Here is a 19094-nt window from a genome sequence, read left to right on the forward strand (position 1 = left end):
AGCGCCAAAGAGTCATTAAGCCCCTGAGTCCGTCCAAGTCTCTAATTAGAGTCACTTTGAAGACCAACTACATCCTTCTCTTGCGGCTATGTGCCCAAGGCCTGGAACATTAACCCCGGGACACTGACTCAGTCTGGTCACTTCTCCTTCCCAGACTCCGAAATTACTGCCCCACAACCCCACCCCAGAGTGTGACGATCCTCATGGAAGGATTCAAACAATTCTGCTCTGCATTTACGCTTTAAAATACTCTTTAAACAAGCTATTTTCCCCATGGTCTCTCTAATATTGCAGACCGGACTAGCGTTCGGGGTTCTGTCAAGGAGAGTTCAGTTGTTAGATCTCGGCAATGACCTGTCAGCGTGGCAAGAAGGAACGCTAATTAAAAATGTCTGAAGGCGACAACATGTCAGTTTATTTTCATTGGCGGGATTCTTTAAGAAGAGGCGACGTAATGACACGTTTGAGGTGTGTGCGCACGTCAGTCAAGCGCGTTAACGACCCAATCACGATACGCCCCCTCTGCGGTTTCAAGGATGTGGCTTAGTGTGAGTGACAGTGGATCAAACACGGACTCTTGTCTGGCTGTCATCTGCTTGGTAAAGAGCTGAGGGCCCCAGCGTGTCTTGATCAGCGCGCATTGATCTTGGATATCAAACAACAGTTGCATCACAGGCCAAGTTTCAGCAGCTGCTGCTTTGGATCTGCTTTGTAGTTCCAATGAACCTCAGGCATCAAAGGAAAGGGTGCAACAATGTTACAGATACAAATCTTTTTTTGGCGTAGCGTTGTTTCATTTCAGAGCAATTTGAAGTGCATTTGATAAGACCTCGGCCGAGATCATGTGACTGGAAGCATCACACAAGACAGGAAGGGGAAGTGAGAGAGTGGAGGAGTGAAGCGTGCATGCACATAATTCAGTTCCAAATGGGAAAACTGTGAATAGTTCATGGTGTGTTTTGGTAAATAAATACTTATTTTGGTATTTTGAGATATTTGAGCTGTCACAAAAGCAAAAAAAAAGCTCTTTTCTCCTTTTTTTGGTTGAGAACTGATACTTTCCTGAAATGTACCTACGTTCTACTGCTGATTACTAAAGTTTTATTTCTGATGAAAGACGGGAGTTTAATCTAATTAATAATATTTTTACGTTGATGGGGCAGACAAAGCAAAAGGAATAAAAGGATAATTCATAATGCCAATTCAAGAAACAATACAAGCAGTTGATGTTTGCTAAATACAAGGATGAAGAGTCTTGAACAAATAAAATAAAATAAAATAAAATAAAATAAAATAAAATAAAATAATGGGAAATAATAACTGATGCACTCAATTGTAATCTGATGCATGTTCAAATGAAATAAAACCATTACCATTACCATCAATAAAAACAAAAACAATGTTGAATACAACCTATTATTAGAGTAAAAATATCCATACTTAAAATGCCAAAATGTAACGACGTGTGTAAAAAAGACAGTAATGATACATTGAGAAAATAGCCACCACATTTATTATATGCCTAATTTTCTCATATTATGTGTACTATATTGTATAATGGGTGATAGGAGTGTAAAGGTGAAGATATGGGTGTTATTTCATATCTCCACCGTCTTATATTTGGAAAGCAGGAAGTGAACAAATGTAACAGTTACTGATTGTAAAAGTACCAGATGGAGGGGTAGGATTTAATAAGCTTTGCTTCTTCCTACTCCTTTTGGACATGTGGAACTGGGAACTGATTATGGGATGCACTCAATTGTAATCTGATGCATGTTCAAATGAAATAAAACCATTACCATTACCACTACCAAAATCAGTTTTCATCAGCAATTGAGTGGGTGTTCCCTTATTGCTGCTTTGTCAAGATGGTTGGGAAGCCATTTTTGGTTAATACAACATCATAGCACGACTACCGGCCACTCTTTATAATTCATATCACGCCGACCTCTGGGACTTTTTAGATCAAACATCTTTATCCCCCCACAAAGATGTGATAAAGAGATGTCTGTTTTTTTTTTTTTTTGGGGGGGGGGGGGCAGAAGGAGAGCGCATCTCTTTGATGAGCAAAGCTGTAAAGCTTATCTCCCTCCTCACTACCAGTACGTTGACGTGGAAGACTTCAAGGTTGCAGGATACTTAATGATGTCCTGCCAAAGGGGCTGTGACTTTTAGAGAAGAAGGGTTAACAACGGCGAGATCTCCGAGATGATAGGAGTGGGGGTGCGGCTTGGGGGGGTTTTAAGACCGCCTCTTGACTCATCGCAACTTGCAGCTCGGCAGTGAAGGAAGCGCACTTTCATCCACAGCTCGTCCAGCAGCACAAGGAAGTGTATTGAAGTCAGTGTTTGTCTAACCTTCATCTCTATATTAACAATAATAATCATACAGCTTGGACACCTCTTGTGTTATATCTTTTTAAGAGACAATACTACAGAAAGATACTTTAGAGTAGTCCGTGTACAGGTTTCATGGCTGGGTGTTGTAGATCTACACTGCTATACAAGCTGTACACTCACCAGGGGCGTCAATAGGTTCTGGGGGGGGCTTGGGCTTAGCCCCCTTGAGATGTACAGGATATGAATGAATGTAGTAAACATTCAAAAAAATCAAATAAAAAATCTAGTCAAATAGAGGATAAGGGAATTTTAAAGAACCAAATTATAGAATGAGAACTAGATTGTTTATTCCTGACAACAATACCTAATACAGACGTCTGGGCTTATCTGCAGTCCCTGTACGCCTACAAGTAAGCGGGTCTTATTACAGCGCAGCTGCAAAAAAAGCACCCTTGCTTTCCCTGCCCGGCCTTTTATACACTCAAGATTGTGTAAGAGGCTGGAGTCCTGGACCAATCAGCTTTCGTCACTGCCCTTCCTTGAACCACTTTCATGGTGTTTGTTCGCTGAGGCATCAAGGCATCTGGAACATTCTGCTTTTCCTTGCAAAGCAAGCTGTCATATGCGTACTCGATGTTTCCACCTTAACTGTCAGTTGTCACGTTAGTCCTTTTTTGTGTGGGTGCGTGTATAAGTATCTTTTGTCTGTATTTGTGAGACTACGTGTTTGTTTTAGCTTTTATCTTTAGCTAGCAAAATTGAGCAAATACCTTCAATACTACTGATTGTTTTAGGCCACCATTAAGTAACCACAAGTACACACAATCCACACTGCAAAACCGCTACTCAAGCTCTGCAACCATTCTGTCCGGTGGACAGTGACAGTGGATAATTATATAATAATCATTATTATATTATTAATTACTATCATCATTATTCTTCTTCTGATTATTACTACAACTACTGTCAGTACTAGTAGGCTAGTATTAGACTGCTTATTGGCTCGCTCATTAGCCTGCTTTTGCCCTATTATATGAAATTTGTCAGATATTTTTAAAAAAAAAAAAAGAAGAAAATCAATAAAAAAATCAATACAAAATATGAAATTATTTAGGGCCTTATAATAGACCTAATGACGCCACTGACACTGACTACCCTTAGTTTCACTTAATGCAGTGAACATGTGAGTGCATCAAATGGAGGAAACAGAAGGAGGAAGGCAAGTAAACATTTTCCTCTTCCTATATTTTTTCTCTCCCAATTAGAGCACACATCCTCATCAGCAAAGGAGGCGGGCGGGAGGCAATTTTCCCTAAAAGTAGGGCCTCGTGCTTTTCATGTTATGCTATTGTTTGTGTGTATTTCCTCCTATGTAGACGAGGCAGGAAAAAAGGCAGCGGGGCCGGCGCACTTTGATGTTCATGTTTTATGGTCCCATGTCTCTTAAGTCCTTTTGTTGTCCCGTCTCCTAATTAAGACCTCAGAGCGACTTGTTGACTCCACAAAGACTCTTGTTTGGGCAGTGGGAGGGTGTGTGTGTGTGTGTGTGTGTGTGTGTGTGTGTGTGTGTGGGTGTGTCTGCCTTGGCTGGGACGTAGCTGGAGAGCAACATGGATTAGCCCCCCTGCCCCCTGCCCCCCTGCCAACATACAAAAGCATAGGCTTGGACACAAGAATTGAGTCATTCATTTACTGTTGGAGGGCCGCTTAAGTGGAGTGTAACAGCACTGAGCGCTGTTGCGTCACAAATTCCTGCTCAGAAACAAGTGGCTCCTTTTTGAAAAAAATATGTTTTTTTATGCTTTTGTTCTGGAGGTTATGTTTTCATTGGCGTTTGTTAAATACGATTACATGGGAGAAAATGTAATCCAATTACTGTTAAGCATATTTAGCTCAATTGAGTCTTTCTGTACACTACAAAAAGTGTCTCCTAACTTTTGACTGGAAGTGTGTATATCCTCCAAATTTATGTGAGGGATATATAATAATAATAATATTGGATAAAAAATAATATTCATTCATTTTCTACCGCTTTTCCTCACGAGGGTCGTGGGGGTGCTGGAGCCTATCCCAGCTGTCTTTGCGCGAGAGGCGGGGTACACCCTGGACTGGTGGCCAGCCAATCACAGGGCACATATAGACAAACAACCATTCACACTCACATTCATACCTATGGACAATTTGGAGTAGCCAATTAACCTAGCATGTTTTTGGAATGTGGGAGGAAACCGGAGTACCTGGAGAAAACCCACGCGTGCACGGGGAGAACATGCAAACTCCACACAGAGATGGTCGAGGGTGGAATTGAACCCTGGTGTCCAAGCTGTGAGGTCTGCGCGCTAACCACTCAACCACCGTGCAGCCCCTGTAGTGTATTTTTTTTTTACAAAAACATTTTTATTGCAATCTATCACCAGTTGTTATTTGAGTAATATTTCAAACACAAATTTTTTTGTCATATTTCTTGTGCCCTGAAAAAGAGGTTTTGTCTTTATATTTAGGGTTGTCTTATATTCTTATATAATTTTATTGTCTTAAAACACATTTTCGAATGTTTTAAATCATGAAAATATGACAAGATACTGTAAGTAATACATGCTATGATCACAGCATGTATTTAAATCGATAAAACGTTTAGTTAATTTTTTGAGGGCTTCGTAGTCTAAAGAGTGCATCCCAATGACGTGCATTGTTAGCCAGCTCATATTAACTTGTTTCCTTGCATTATAATGCACAGAAAAGGGAAAGAACCCACGCATGCACGAGGAGAACATGCAAACTCCACACAGAGATGGCCGAGGGTGGATTTGAACCCTGGTCTCCAAACTGTGAGGTCTGCGCGCTAACCACTCGACCGTTGTGTCACCAAAAAATAATATATTTATTTTTTTAATATTTAAGTTGCACTTCTTTATCTGTCAAGAAATTCTGATTCAGACTTCCATATAGAACTTGTTGCTTGTAGGCACACATTCTGATAAACTGTTTTTCTGACATGAGTGACCTAAACTAAGAAAAATGTTCACTACTTTTGTTCTGGATGCCTTTTGCTTGTAGACAATGTTACAGAACTAAAACCGGTGATGTCAAAAAGGAGAAATGTGATGATAACCATAGAACCAGAAATAAAAATTGCTAGGAAAGGGTTCAGCTACCTTGGTAGAAGATAAATGCCAGTCTGTGTGTCTTGGAAGTTTGTATTTTTATTTTCCTTTACATAATATTGGGGATAGGGGGAACTTATGCTTATGTGTTATGTGCAACAGTCAGTACATCAAGGGTTTTACTGAACCATTACTAGAAGACACACAAGCAGCTCTGAAATAAAATACCATTGGGCAGCGACCGCTGCTTATTTATCCCTGGAGTGAACTCAAATAGTGTTATTGTAAGATTTTGAGAATAGTTGTATAGATGGAATTCCACTATAGAAATTCAAAATGAAAAACCTTACTTACCATTTCCATTCTAGTAATAATGTAATGTAATATGCTATACACTTCTATAACCTATGTAAAAAATATACATCTCTCACAGAGGGAAAGTAAATACGTACATATTTTTAAAAAAATCACTAGGATGCTTTAAAATGCACAACGATGAGCCAATTCAAGAGTCTTGAACCAGTCATGATGTGCTATATATATCACTATATTGACACTTACTATGGTACCCATTATGGCATTGGATGCTCATATCACCTCCTACTTTGGTACGATGTACATTATTAAAAAAAACAAAAAAACAACAACCTTAAACTGTATTATGGAAAGCAGGAAGGGAACAAATGTAACAGTTAGTGATTGTAAAAGTACCAGATGGAGGGGTAGGATTTAATAAGCTTTGCTTCTTCCTACTCCTTTTGGACATGTGGAACTGGGAACTGATTATGGGATGCACTCAATTGGAATCTGATGCATGTTCAAATGAAATAAAACCATTATCATTACCATATATCCATCCATTTTCTATGCCACTTATACTCATTAGGGTCGTGGGGGTATTACCATTTAACTAGAATCAGTACACATAGATAAAGTGATAGTTAATATTTTTTTACAGGAAGTTATTAACTTAACTTATTAACTTAGCCCACCACGTCGTCTCGTGAGCCGAGTTCTGATCGGATTACAGTGATGAGGAACGTTGTTGTGGTTAGTTGCCAGGGCCACTTAAGTAAAGAGTTTGGTTCCTAAAAACATGTGTTCAAAAGAGTAATAAATTGGCATCATAAAAAAGAATCCCAACTATCCCTTTAAGTTTTGTAGTAAATGGACAACGTTTTAATGACCTATTGAAAGGCATATACATTTGATAGTTCAATTAAAATAAACTCTTACAAACTGTGCATTTCTTTAATTTAATTAGGTCCAACATCATACTTTATGGAAAAGTATGCGGTAGTTAGTATTTGAGGCTCATTTTCTATCCTCCATAGCCAGTTGGTGAACCACATTCACCAGATCACTGGAACACTTCACGCACCATTCACTGCTGAAAGTAGAAACAAAGAAGGATTTTTATCTTGTGAAGACAAAATGATGTTCTAAAAGGCATATCAAACTCTTCTCACCACGAACACTTCACCCAAGACCCAACAGCTGACTCTAATATGGGGACTTGAGTTTGTCAATCTGCAGCAAAACAGACAAACAACATTATTGCCATTGCAAAATTCTACTTCTAAAATTCTACTGCTAAAAGAGCAGTAAGGTGTCAATAATTTCTAAAAACATTCCTCTCTTTTCCAGGAGAGGAATGAAAATCAGCCGCAGCAAGACGGAGTATATGTGTGTGAATGAGAGGGACCCAAGTGGAAGAGTGAGGTTACAGGGAGAAGAGATACAGAAGGTGGAGAATTTTAAGCCCATGGGTGCAACAGTTCAGATCAATGGAGATTGTGAAAAGGAGGTGAAGAAGCGTGTGCAGGCAGGATGGAACGAGTGGAGAAAAGTGTCAGGCGTGATGTGTTATAGAAGAGTTTCAGCTAAAATGAAAGGAAAGGTATACAAAACTGTGGGGAGACCAGCCATGTTGTTTGGTCAAGAGACGGTGCCACTGAGGAAAAGACAGGAAGCAGAACTGGAGGTAGCAGAGATGAGGATGCTGAGGTTCTCATTGGGAGTGACCAGGATGGATAGGATCAGGAACGAGTACATCAGAGGGACATTACATGTTAGAGGCCTTGGAGATAAAGTCAGAGAGGCCAGACTGAGATGGTTGGGACATGTCCAGAGGAGAGATAGTGAATATATTATTATTATTATAGAAAGATGCTGCGTTTAGAGCTGCCAGGTAGGAGGCGTAAAGGAAGACCAAATAGGGAGGAGGTTTATGGATGTAGTGAAGGAGGACATGAGGGTAGTTGGTGTGAGAGAGACAGATGCAGTTGGATGGAGGTGATTTATTTGCTGTGGCGACCCCTGAAGGGAAAAGCCCAAAGAGAAAGAAGAAGGCGATACAATTTTTTTTAATTAAAAAAGAAAAACTATTTTTTTATTATTATTATTATTTACAATTTATTTGTTTATTTTTGTTTTATTTTGTAAAAACAGAATATTGGACAAGACTTAAAGTGTATATCAGGGGTCTCAAACACGTGGGCCAAATGTGGCCCGCAGCACACTAGTTTGAGGCCCCCGCCTTGATATGAAAGTTTAATGTTAGTGTGGCCCGTGCAAGTTTGATATGGATGCTGTATGGTATCATGTACCCAGAAAAAATTATTACGTTTGATTAATGTTCATGTTAAAGGTTAAATAACTGTTAATAGTTATCCTCCCTATCCGTGTGGAAGTGGTAAGTTTTTGGCTATTTAAGTTTAAAGGAAATAACTTGAAGGCTACCGTTTAGGTCGCTAGCTCTCTAGTTTGCGAGTTAGCATGTGTCTCAAGACCCTGCAGTTGCGCAATATGTTGTAAATAAAAAGAGTATAAATGTGACTATAGTCGTGTTTTGTCATGTCTACAGGGCTCTAATAATGCTTTGTTCATTTTAATCTGAAAAAAATAATTTGTCTACCCACCAACTATATGTGGTTTCTTAAGTTTTCATTATTTGCCATTTTATTATTATTATTATAATATTTATTTATTACTGATTTCTTGATTTGTTTATTTATTTTTCATCTTATTTTGTGTAGAAATATAAAAAGTAAGATATTTGAGAACAGTGGAATGTTTTATCAGAGCCTTTATTGTAGAAAATTGGAACCAAAGCGAAGTTTTTTTATTTTTTTGTTTTTAATAAATGTGTTTTTTGGGGGTTTTTTTTGAAAACCTGATGCGGCCCAGTCTCACCCAGAGCCGAGCTCCAGTGGCCCCCAAGTAAATTGAGTTTGAGACCCCTGGTGTATATTGTATCGGACTCCCATGCAATATATATTTAATATAATGTGTTTCTCTGGGTGATTAGCTGAATTAATGGCAAGTAAGTGAAGATGATGATTTACAGTAAAGTTTATCAAATGTATTGACAATGCCATTACTGTAATACTTGTTACATTGTGTAAATACGCCCATCTATGTAATATAATACCAGTACTTTTAAATCAAACTGAAAAGGTTCCAATGTGGGTGCACAAATTGGCATAGGTCTGTGTTTCCTATATGACATGGGGATGTTTACCGTAAAATAATGAAATAAAATGTGATGACATCACACACACTTGGTGTTAAGCCGCCCTCTTAGCAGATATGCTGCATAAACACGGAGTGGCTTAACAGCGATACCAGCAGATGGCTGAAAGGTCACCTGTTCCCCTGAGAGTGTACTTGAGGTGAAATAGAAGCCGCAGAAACACGGGGCCAAAATCACGTATCTATTTTTTCCTTTTCTGTTGCAAAAATGCACAGCATACTCGACATTCCGGCCAAAAATGTACACGGAGCGTGATTGTGCATGGGAAGACTATGCTGACAAGTAATGAGCTTTGATTTGTTGCACTTTGTGTGCATGCGTCGTCCAGCTGTGTCGTCGCCTGTGTTCCCATCACTTGGGTGAGCGTGAGCCACACAGTCAACAAATGTTCCGTCCCGGCTTCTATTTGCACTCCACACACAAATCATGCAAACATGCAGCTGTCACACACTCTGGGCTTAGAAGGACATGCGCCTCAGAGAGAAAACAAACACAAGTGCATGCTGTACACTCACGACAGTATGGGAGGATGACTTGTGTGTGAGTGTGTGTGTTGTTTGCATCTAGCGGTTTCTGCTTCAGCATTTAGCTCCATACCAGTGGGTTTTTTTCTCCTTTGTGTTGACACAGATGTGCTGCTATGAGACCAGGGGACATGCTTTTTGGGAGTATTTTAGTGCAAAGCGGGCCTGTTTTTCCTCTCGTTCTCTTTGCGCAAGGCTACATAGCCTTTTGGGAGAGGCCATATTTAAAATTTAAATGTGCGTGTCAAGATAGTACATGGACACTTGTGATTCGGCTTGACCGAAGGCCAGTTCTTTAACACTGTTTGTGTTTTTATATGGAAAGTAATAGGTGGGGCAGCAACCACTTATGGTAATGGTAATGGTTTTATTTCATTTGAACATGCATCAGATTACAATTGAGTGCATCCCATAATCAGTTCCCAGTTCCACATGTCCAAAAGGAGTAGGAAGAAGCAAAGCTTATTAAATCCTACCCCTCCATCTGGTACTTTTACATTTGTTCACTTCCTGCTTTCCATAATACAGTTTAAGGTTTTTTTTGTTGTTTTTTTTAATACACCTCGTACCGAAGTACTCGGTGATATGAGCATCCAATGCCATAATGGGTACCATAGTAAGTGTCAATATAGTGATATATATAGCACATCATGACTGGTTCAAGACTCTTCATCCTTGTATTTAGCAAACATCAACTGCTTGTATTGTTTCTTGAATTGGCTCATCGTTGTGCATTGTTTGATTTCCTTACTCAATCCATTCCATAGTTTGATTCCACATACTGAAATGCTATGGCTAGCATAACGTAGTCCTAGCATAGAAGTGTTTCAAATGTACTTCTTCCCTGAGATCATATTTCTCCTCTCTTGTAGAGAAGTATTGGATGACATTTTTAGCTAATTGCTTATTTTTAGCCTTATGCATTATTTTAGCTGTTTGAAGATGAACTATATCAGCAAGTTTAAGTGTTTGTGATTTTAGAAATAAGGAGTTAGTATGTTCTCTGTAGGCGGCATTATGAATTATCCTTACTGACCTTTTTTACAGTACATTTAGCGAGTAAAGATTGCTTTTATAGTTATTAGCCCATATTTCCACACAATAAGTAAGATATGGTAGAACCAGAGAGCAATAAAGAGTGTGGAATGATTTCTGATTGAGAACAAATTTTGCTTTGTTCAATCCTGAAATATGAGGTTTCCAGCTCATATGACAAATATACAACATAAGGTAGCCAGAAATACTTACTCTCAGAGGAAAACTGCAACACTGTCTGTCTAGCACTAGCAATAGTGGCACCTATTATGCTCATTTATCTTTTTAAAATGTCCACTTCTAACATACAGCTATATGTGTTGGAACCCAAATCCGATCCGGAAGTAGAGACTGGACAGTTTCTCAAGAAAGAGGAGAAAAAAGGTGTAAAGATGTGTGTCAAGAAGGGTTTTCTACAGCATCTTTAACGTCTAGTGTTTTTTGCCGGACTACCAGTGGTTAAAAACCTCAGGTAGAGCCACTGATTGTGGTGGGAAACGGCTATTAGCAACCCCGCCCCCCCTGTATGCGCACTCTATAATGCTACACAGACAAGCGCTTTTGGTCCATGACTTACACAAAATAAACACAGTTAGGACACTGATAAATTGTTATTTACTGCTTGCTCTTCTGACTCGTCCACATGACCAAGTAATGTTGGAAAGGCGTCGGACTTTAGCAAGTTTGTTGGCTAGTCCAGCTGCATACTGGCTCAGGTTCACGACACGGTCCAGTGTGAAATGCCGCTGACAGATTAAAATGCATTTCTTTTGCTGGTAGGGAATCAGGAACTCCAACCACTTGTGTCTGATGGTGGCGTCTTTAGGAATTGTAAACAAATGTGCCTTTCCCTTACCAACCATTGGTAGCAACGCAAACAGAGAAGCTGAGCTCGGTTGAGGGCAGAGAGCTTATCTGGCTTACATCCACACCCATATAAGGAAGCCTGCCCCTCTGTGACATCACAAAGAGACAGTTTTGCCACGTCTTCTGAAACCGAGCGTTTTGAACCATCCCGAACTTCTTTCAGGGCTCACTTCCAAATGCGCAAACCTCATTATCTGTCACAAGTCATTCGTAGCCTGATGCAGCTCACACGCAGCAAATGTTCCTCCTGCAATAAAAGTGCAACATCATGTCTGCATGCTCTCAAAATCTATACTGAAGCGATATAGATCCCCAAATGTTGCCCATGTTTTTGCAAGTATGGAAGGTTGGGACCGCCGTATCAGTGATACACGGCTATATTCCCTCTCGTGCACGTGTACAGTGATAATAATTTATGGGAGTGTGTACGCAACATGCCAAAATGAACATGCTTTTTTTTTTCCACACCACCCTCAGTTGGAGCACGGCTACATTGCACCCCAATACACGCACTTTGTCCTGATTATGGGTTGTGTGTTGGACTAAAAGTGTCTCTTGTCTGTTGTGTGCTGTGTGCTGTCGCAGGTTGTCTCACGCCCAGAGGTCAGCGGTGAAAGTCCTGCGTCGAATGCAGTACTTTGTGGCCCGCAAGAAGTTTCAGGTAAGGTAAAAATTACAAAACATCACTTTGAGTGCTTCTGGCTTCCAAGCATGCCTTGTGGCACTTGTTTTGTGAATAGCTGCTAGTTATGTGTGATGTTGAAGTAGTTCCTGTTCTTCCAAAATGACAGCTTTAACTCAAAAGACCCCTGAGACTCGCCATTGTTGCCTGATTTCGAGTCAAGTCTTTGGAACGGCTTTTTCTTTACTGTAATCCTTTGTTTATTACTGTAAATTGGTCCCAGGCAGTTTTCCATAGCTAGTTAAACTGTGCTCAACAGTGAGTGTAATATGACTAGTTAAACAGTAGCCTACCAGAAAAGTAATTCACTGTCGTCTTCTTCCTCCTGGGAACTGAAACCACTAAAGTCGTCTTCTTCAGCCTCATAACTCTTTCGTGACACGTTGTCTACGTTGTTCGTTTGTTCATTTTCTACCGCTTTTTCCTCACGAGGGTCGTGGGGCTGCTTGAGCCTATTCCAGCTGTCTTCGAGAGGCGGGGTACACCCTGGACTGGTGGCCAGCCAATCACAGGGCACATATAGACAAACAACCATTCACACTCACATTCATACCTATGGACAATTTGGAGTGGCTAATTAACCTAGCATGTTTTTGGAATGTGGGAGGAAACCGGAGTACCCGGAGAAAACCCATGCATGCACGGGGAGAACATGCAAACTCCACACAGAGATGGCAGGGGGTGGAATTGAACCCTGGTCTCCTAGCTGTGAGGTCTGCGTGCTAACCACTCAACCTTAGCTATTTAGCTTGAGCTATTCTTTTCATTCAGTCCAGCCTTTTGAAGCCTGTTGGTGAAAGTGGATGGTTGGTGGTCCGAGTAGTCCAAACAGAAGCTATTAGAGGTTGCTACATGAGATTTCATAGTAGCTTCCACTCCACCTGTCCACATAACTACTTCTTGAAGTTGCACTCTGTGCATCATGGGAAATTATTTTTTTTAGCCATAAATTAGCCGCATCACTTCACAAGCTACAGGGTTCAAAGCATGAGAAAAACGTAGTGGCTTATACAGTAATCCCTTGTTTATCACAGTTAATTGGTTACAGACCTACAGTCCATATCAGGGAAGTAGCATTCAATACTAATTAACTGAATATTTTTGGAGTTAGAGCACAGAAAACCTGTTTATGACTTTCTAAATATGGGTTTTAACATTAGTAGAGCCCTGTACACATGAAACGACACACTATAGTCACTTTTGCACTCCAATGACATCACTGCAGGGACAAAATGGCTGCCGCTGGCATAGCTGGCCAGTGAGCTAACCAGTTAGCCTCTCCTATTTAGCAGTGTGAAAGTGTGAACGTGTCATCTAACATGTTTCATAACGTTATCGATGCCCGGGGACCACAAAACTACATATAACTTGGCTTATATTGATATTTAATATTTGAACTATATAGCAAATAGATTGATGAACACAAGATTTGAAGCGTGATTTGGTGGGGGATAAATATTGATATTCTAACCTGTGAATTGGTTTTCATCCTTCACTGAAAAGAGTCGTTCAACAGACTTGACTCATTTACAAGCCAGGCGGTGAGCGGATAGGGGCTGTTTGCTAAGGGTTCATAATAAGCATTACAAGTTTGACATTGTAATGAACTACATTTAGGCGTTGTTACAGTTTTTCTCGATTGTTTAAACACATTTTCTGAAAGGATGCCTCACATTCTCAGAACTCTACACACAAATCAAAAAAATCACTCACACATTTCTGAAAACCCCTCAATTCTCCTGCAAAATGAAACTTTACATCCAAAACAGTCTTCATTCTTCTCAAAATGGTGTTTTGTCTCCAAATGAGGCACACAAACCACTATATGAACAACATTTATATGAACCAGTTGAACACTGATGTGCTCAGTGGAAAACACTGGGATTACATCATATTCATCATGACTCGGGCCTTTTTGTGTTCAGTGTGACACTTCTTGCAAAAATATTTTAGAATTGTTTTTTGTTTTTTTTGTGTTTTTTTTACTCAGAACACAAAATGACACAGAAATATATTTTTTTATTTTTCACAGAAAAACAATCTACAAAGTGTTCATCACAGCCAACACAAAGTTCCACATACAGTGGTCTGCATCTAAATGTATACAGCTTCAGTTCAAGAAATAATAATAATCATAATAAACAAAAAATCAATCAATAACAAAGCAAAAGACTATGCTGCATCACGTCTTCTGTTTGGGTCAGGCCACAGCACCTCATCTCCCTCTCCCCTCTCTCTCTCCCGCTCTCCCGCTCTCCCGCTAATTTCAATGTTGGCATCCATTGTTCCAAAACAGAGAAACTCACCTGTTGCCGTTTTATGCTAAAGCTCTGATTGCTAATTGTAAAAATGTGTGCCAGGTGTTTACCCATGTGATGAGTCAGTGTGAATAATAGGAATATTCATTTGTCTGTTTTGAGTGGCATTGTGTTCTTTGTGAAAACAAGAAGTTTACTTCATGAAAATTGTGCCAAAACCCAGAGAATTGTGTGTAGTGTTTTGAAAAAAGTGTGTTGTAGATCTGCAGTCTGAGTGTAAAGCAGGAATTGTGCTTATAGTTTAGCAGACTTGGTTCATGGAGTTGGTGCATTGGTTCTATGTTGTGGTCATTGGGTCTCAGGCATCACAAATTGTGTAAACAATCGAGAAAAACTGTAATATTTATTTAACTGGAGCTGTATACATTTAGATGCAGACCACTGTATGTGTTGTGTTGGCTGTGATGAACACTTCGTACATTGGTTTTCTGTGAAAAATTAAAAAAAAGTATTTCTGTGTAATTTTGTGTTCTGAGTAAAAAAAATACAAAAAAAACAAAAAACAATTCTAAAATATTTTGTAAGTATTTATAAGTGTCACACTGAACACAAAAAGGCCCGAGTCATGATAAATATGATGTAATCCCAGTGTTTTACACTGAGCACATCAGTGTTCAACTGGTTCATATAAATGTTGTTCATATTGTGGTTTGTGTGCGTCATTTGGAGACAAAACACCATTTTCAGAAGAATGAAGACTGTTTTGGATGTAAAGTTTCATTTTGCAAGAGAATTGAGGGGTTTTTAGAAATGCGTGAGTGTTTTTTTTTTTTTTATTTGTGTGTAGAATTCTGAGAATATGAGGCACCCTTTCAGAAAATTTGTTTAAACAATCGAGAAAAACTGTAAGTCCAAGTTCACTGCACCCATATTCACAGCAGTATATAGGAGTGCACTAAACACCTAACCTCAAAATATGTTTGTAAAATGGTCACTGGATTTCTCTTGTGGGAAAAATGGATGCTAAATGTGAACAAATTGAATTGCATTGTGTTTGACCATTGAGGTTTTATGCATGAGTAGGGAGTGTGTATAGCTTAGTGGGGGTGGGGGGTGCATGATGTGTTGCGGAATTTGCACCTGCAAGTCTTTCTTTCTTTTTTTTTAATGCATGGTGCAGTTCAAGCTAAGTATCACAGCAACCTGTTACCACACACACACACACACACACATACACACACACACTAAGACAATCATGATGCATTCACGTGATATCAGTGCTGCCTCCTTACTGAGGAAGAGCGTTGTGTTTCCAATTTGGGCCCCGTCTGTATAAGTGATCTCAGCTGCAGCCTAAAGAGTTCACCAGGTTCTTTCTGACGGCGCTTGTATCCACGTCACACCAAACAAAGCTGTGAAAGGACCTTAACGCGATTGCTTTCTACATTACCATGCACTTGTCAGTTCACACACACACACACACACACCGAGTTAACAATGAACCCTTTGCACTCATGGGGGTTGGGGGATGTTTTTTAGGGATTGGGCAACAGCGCAGGCTTGACAATGGCCTTTGTATGTCTATGTGTGTGTCATATGTATATATATATTTATATGTGTGTGTGTGTGTGTGTCATCCACAGCAAGCACGTAAGCCCTACGATGTTCGGGACGTGATCGAGCAATACTCGCAAGGCCATCTCAACATGATGGTGCGCATCAAGGAGCTGCAGAGAAGGTGCGGTCTCGTCTTTTAAAGTGTCTTTTTAACTTTTCTGTCTCTTTTATGTTTTTTTTTATAATGAAATGAGGGCACCGCTTTTTTTTTACGAGCTCCCGCCCTCTAATTAGACAATGTGGGTTGTTTACTGAAAAAGAAAGAAGTCTTTATTTTTTATTCCACCCTTTAAAGTACTTTATGTTGACAATAAATGAGTCATGCAGAAAACCTTTAACAGATATATGGAATAGTATATGCAAACATTTTTATTGCGATATAGTAGAATGGAGTCAAGCATGGTGGCCATGGTCTGGGGCTGCACGAGTGCTGCCCGCACTGGGGTAGCTGCCGTTGATTGGGGAGACACTGTGAGGCATACTTGCTGTGTGTTGACTTTCTTCATGTTACAGTACATGTTTCCACCTCGTGAACCATAGCTCCCCCTGTGCCAGCAGCACTCATCCAGCCCAGATCCAATTATTTTGCTGCTCACTTGTGCTGCACAAGCGAGTGTACGTATGTCTCTTGACAAGACATAATGACATACGTGCTACAGGAAGAATAGTGCAGGGATTTTCCATCATACCATTTCAAGTTTGGATTTTATAGCATTTTTCCTAAAGCATGGGGGTCCAAAATGTGTCCCGGGGGCTATTTGGGGCGCGTGTTTTTTTTTTTTTTTTTGTGGCACATTCTAAAACTATAAACAGAAGACTAGACTAAAAAAACAACCACCGCAAGTGAGAAAAGTTGTAATTTTAGGAAAATAAAGTTGCCCAAACAGTTATAATGTTATGAGGATAAAGTCTAAATATTATGGGAATAAAGCCATAATTATGAGAAGACAATTTACAAGACGTTGTTTGTCTATAGGTGCCTTGGATGGGCATGGAAAATTAGATGGATGGATGGATGGAAAATTTCCAAGAAGAAAGTTAAAATAGCTGAATAAACTGGTAATATTATAATGTGAAAAACTAAGAAATCAAAGTACAGTTGGAATTTTTGGACAATTAGTTGGGGAAAATATAATGGGAAAAATAGAATTGGGAATAAGTAATAATAATAAGAGAAGAACATTTACGAATATTATTAAAGAAGTTAGTTTAAATAGCAAATATTTGGAAAAAAAAAACAAAAGAGTGAATTTGATACAAATGGTAATGGTAATGGTTTTATTTCATTTGAACATGCATCAGATTACAATTGAGTGCATCCCATAATCAGTTCCCAGTTCCACATGTCCAAAAGGAGTAGGAAGAAGCAAAGCTTATTAAATCCTACCCCTCCATCTGGTACTTTTACAATCACTAACTGTTACATTTATTCACTTCCTGCTTTCCATAATACAGTTTTTTTTTATTATTTTTTTTTAATAATGTACCTCGTAGCGAAGTAGGAGGTGATATGAGCATCCAATGCCATAATGGGTACCATAGTAAGTGTCAATATAGTGATATATATAGCACATCATGACTGGTTCAAGACTCTTCATCCTTGTATTTAGCAAACATCAACTGCTTGTATTGTTTCTTGAATTGAAATAAGGAGTTAGTATGTTCTCTGTAGGCGGCATTATGAATTATCCTTACTGACCTTTTTTGCAGTACATTTAGTGAGTGAAGATTGCTTTTATAGTTATTATTCCATATTTCCATACAATAAGTAATATATTGTGTGGAACCAGAAAACAAATGATCGGCTTTATCACCTGTCAATTTTTTTTCTCGATACATATCTATAACGTCTTAGCATGACGCGGACAGCCCTGATATAGTATAGTATATGCATGCTGATGTCCACACGTTGTTTTTTATTGCCACTATAAATAGGCCAGCATGTGTGCTCTATCTTTACTGTACAGTAACTTCAATTCACTCACTCAGTTATTTTTGGCTCCCCCCCTCCTTTCCTAGGCTGGACGGCACACTGGGAAAGCCTGGAATGTTCCTCCCAGGTAAACACAACAGTCAGTCTCCATCTGATAGACAGCCATCACTCCTCACATACACTTTATGTTAATAAACACTAACGTTGCCAGACTAAATATCCTTGACGTGTTTTGGTTGTGTTTATAAATACAGTACAGCCTCTTTAGTCCAACACCTCTAATTTGGAATTTGACATTTTGAGGTCTTCGAAAGTATAGGAAAAGTCCAAACTGTCCTGATGCGCAAGACTTTGCTGCATGTTGAAATAATTGAAATAAGTTGTTTTTTTAAGGATGTTGACACAACAAAAAATGACCTGTGTAATCAAACAGCCATATTTTAACACCAAAATATCGCAAATGAATTAAAAATGTGTGTCTAAAATATGGCATTTCATTTCCACACAGATATCATATCATGACAGTTGCACATTACTTACAGACATGCAGTTTACAAATCACCAAAAAAAAAACACATGAACACGTTTTCTGTGCATAAAAGATATAAAGCAGATATGGTAAAGGTTATTATTATACATAATGGTACAGTCTGCCTCCAAAGCCTACTCATAAAACTTAGCCTTTGTATACGTGCTGTAACCATGTAGTAACAGGCACATTCGTGATAACATGTCAATGTTAAACACAGCAGCAGTGGCGCTAGCACGCTATGAGCAAGTGTGTGGTCAAGTTAGTCGCTAGCCAGCTAGTGTAGCTAGCTAGTGGCCAGTAACATATTTATTCGCTGGAGCTTGGTTAATATGCAGGTCACATGATGTAAATGGAGCACTTTTGGTGGTTTTTCTAGAAGGCTTTAGGTAGCAGAGATGAGGATGCTGAGGTTCTCATTGGGAGTGACCAGGATGGATAGGATCAGGAACGAGCACATCAGAGTGACATTACATGTTAGAGGCCTTGGAGATAAAGTCAGAGAGGCCAGACTGAGATGGTTGGGACATGTCCAGAGGAGAGATAGTGAATATATTGGTAGAAGGATGCTCCATTTAGAGATGCCAGGTAGGAGGCGTACACAGTACTACAAACCCTAGCACTAACCAAGAAAATCAGACTCCACAAATATGGTTGACGTTCTCTGTTGA

General features: G+C 39.4%; 1 protein-coding gene across 3 annotated transcripts in view; it reads left to right on the top strand.

Annotated features, from left to right (window-relative positions):
• kcnq1.2 (potassium voltage-gated channel, KQT-like subfamily, member 1.2) overlaps positions 1–19094 on the top strand; it is a 184421-nt gene that overhangs the window by 101701 nt on the left and 63626 nt on the right. For all 3 annotated transcript variants that reach the window (XM_058076398.1, XM_058076401.1, XM_058076400.1), the window contains 3 exons: positions 11990–12065; positions 15988–16082; positions 17981–18021. In XM_058076398.1, the coding sequence (XP_057932381.1) occupies positions 11990–12065; positions 15988–16082; positions 17981–18021 (212 nt within the window). The remainder of the gene's footprint in view (positions 1–11989; positions 12066–15987; positions 16083–17980; positions 18022–19094) is intronic.

The sequence above is a fragment of the Doryrhamphus excisus genome, chromosome 6 (genome assembly GCF_030265055.1).
Source record: "Doryrhamphus excisus isolate RoL2022-K1 chromosome 6, RoL_Dexc_1.0, whole genome shotgun sequence".
In the NCBI taxonomy this organism is placed as follows: domain Eukaryota; kingdom Metazoa; phylum Chordata; class Actinopteri; order Syngnathiformes; family Syngnathidae; genus Doryrhamphus; species Doryrhamphus excisus.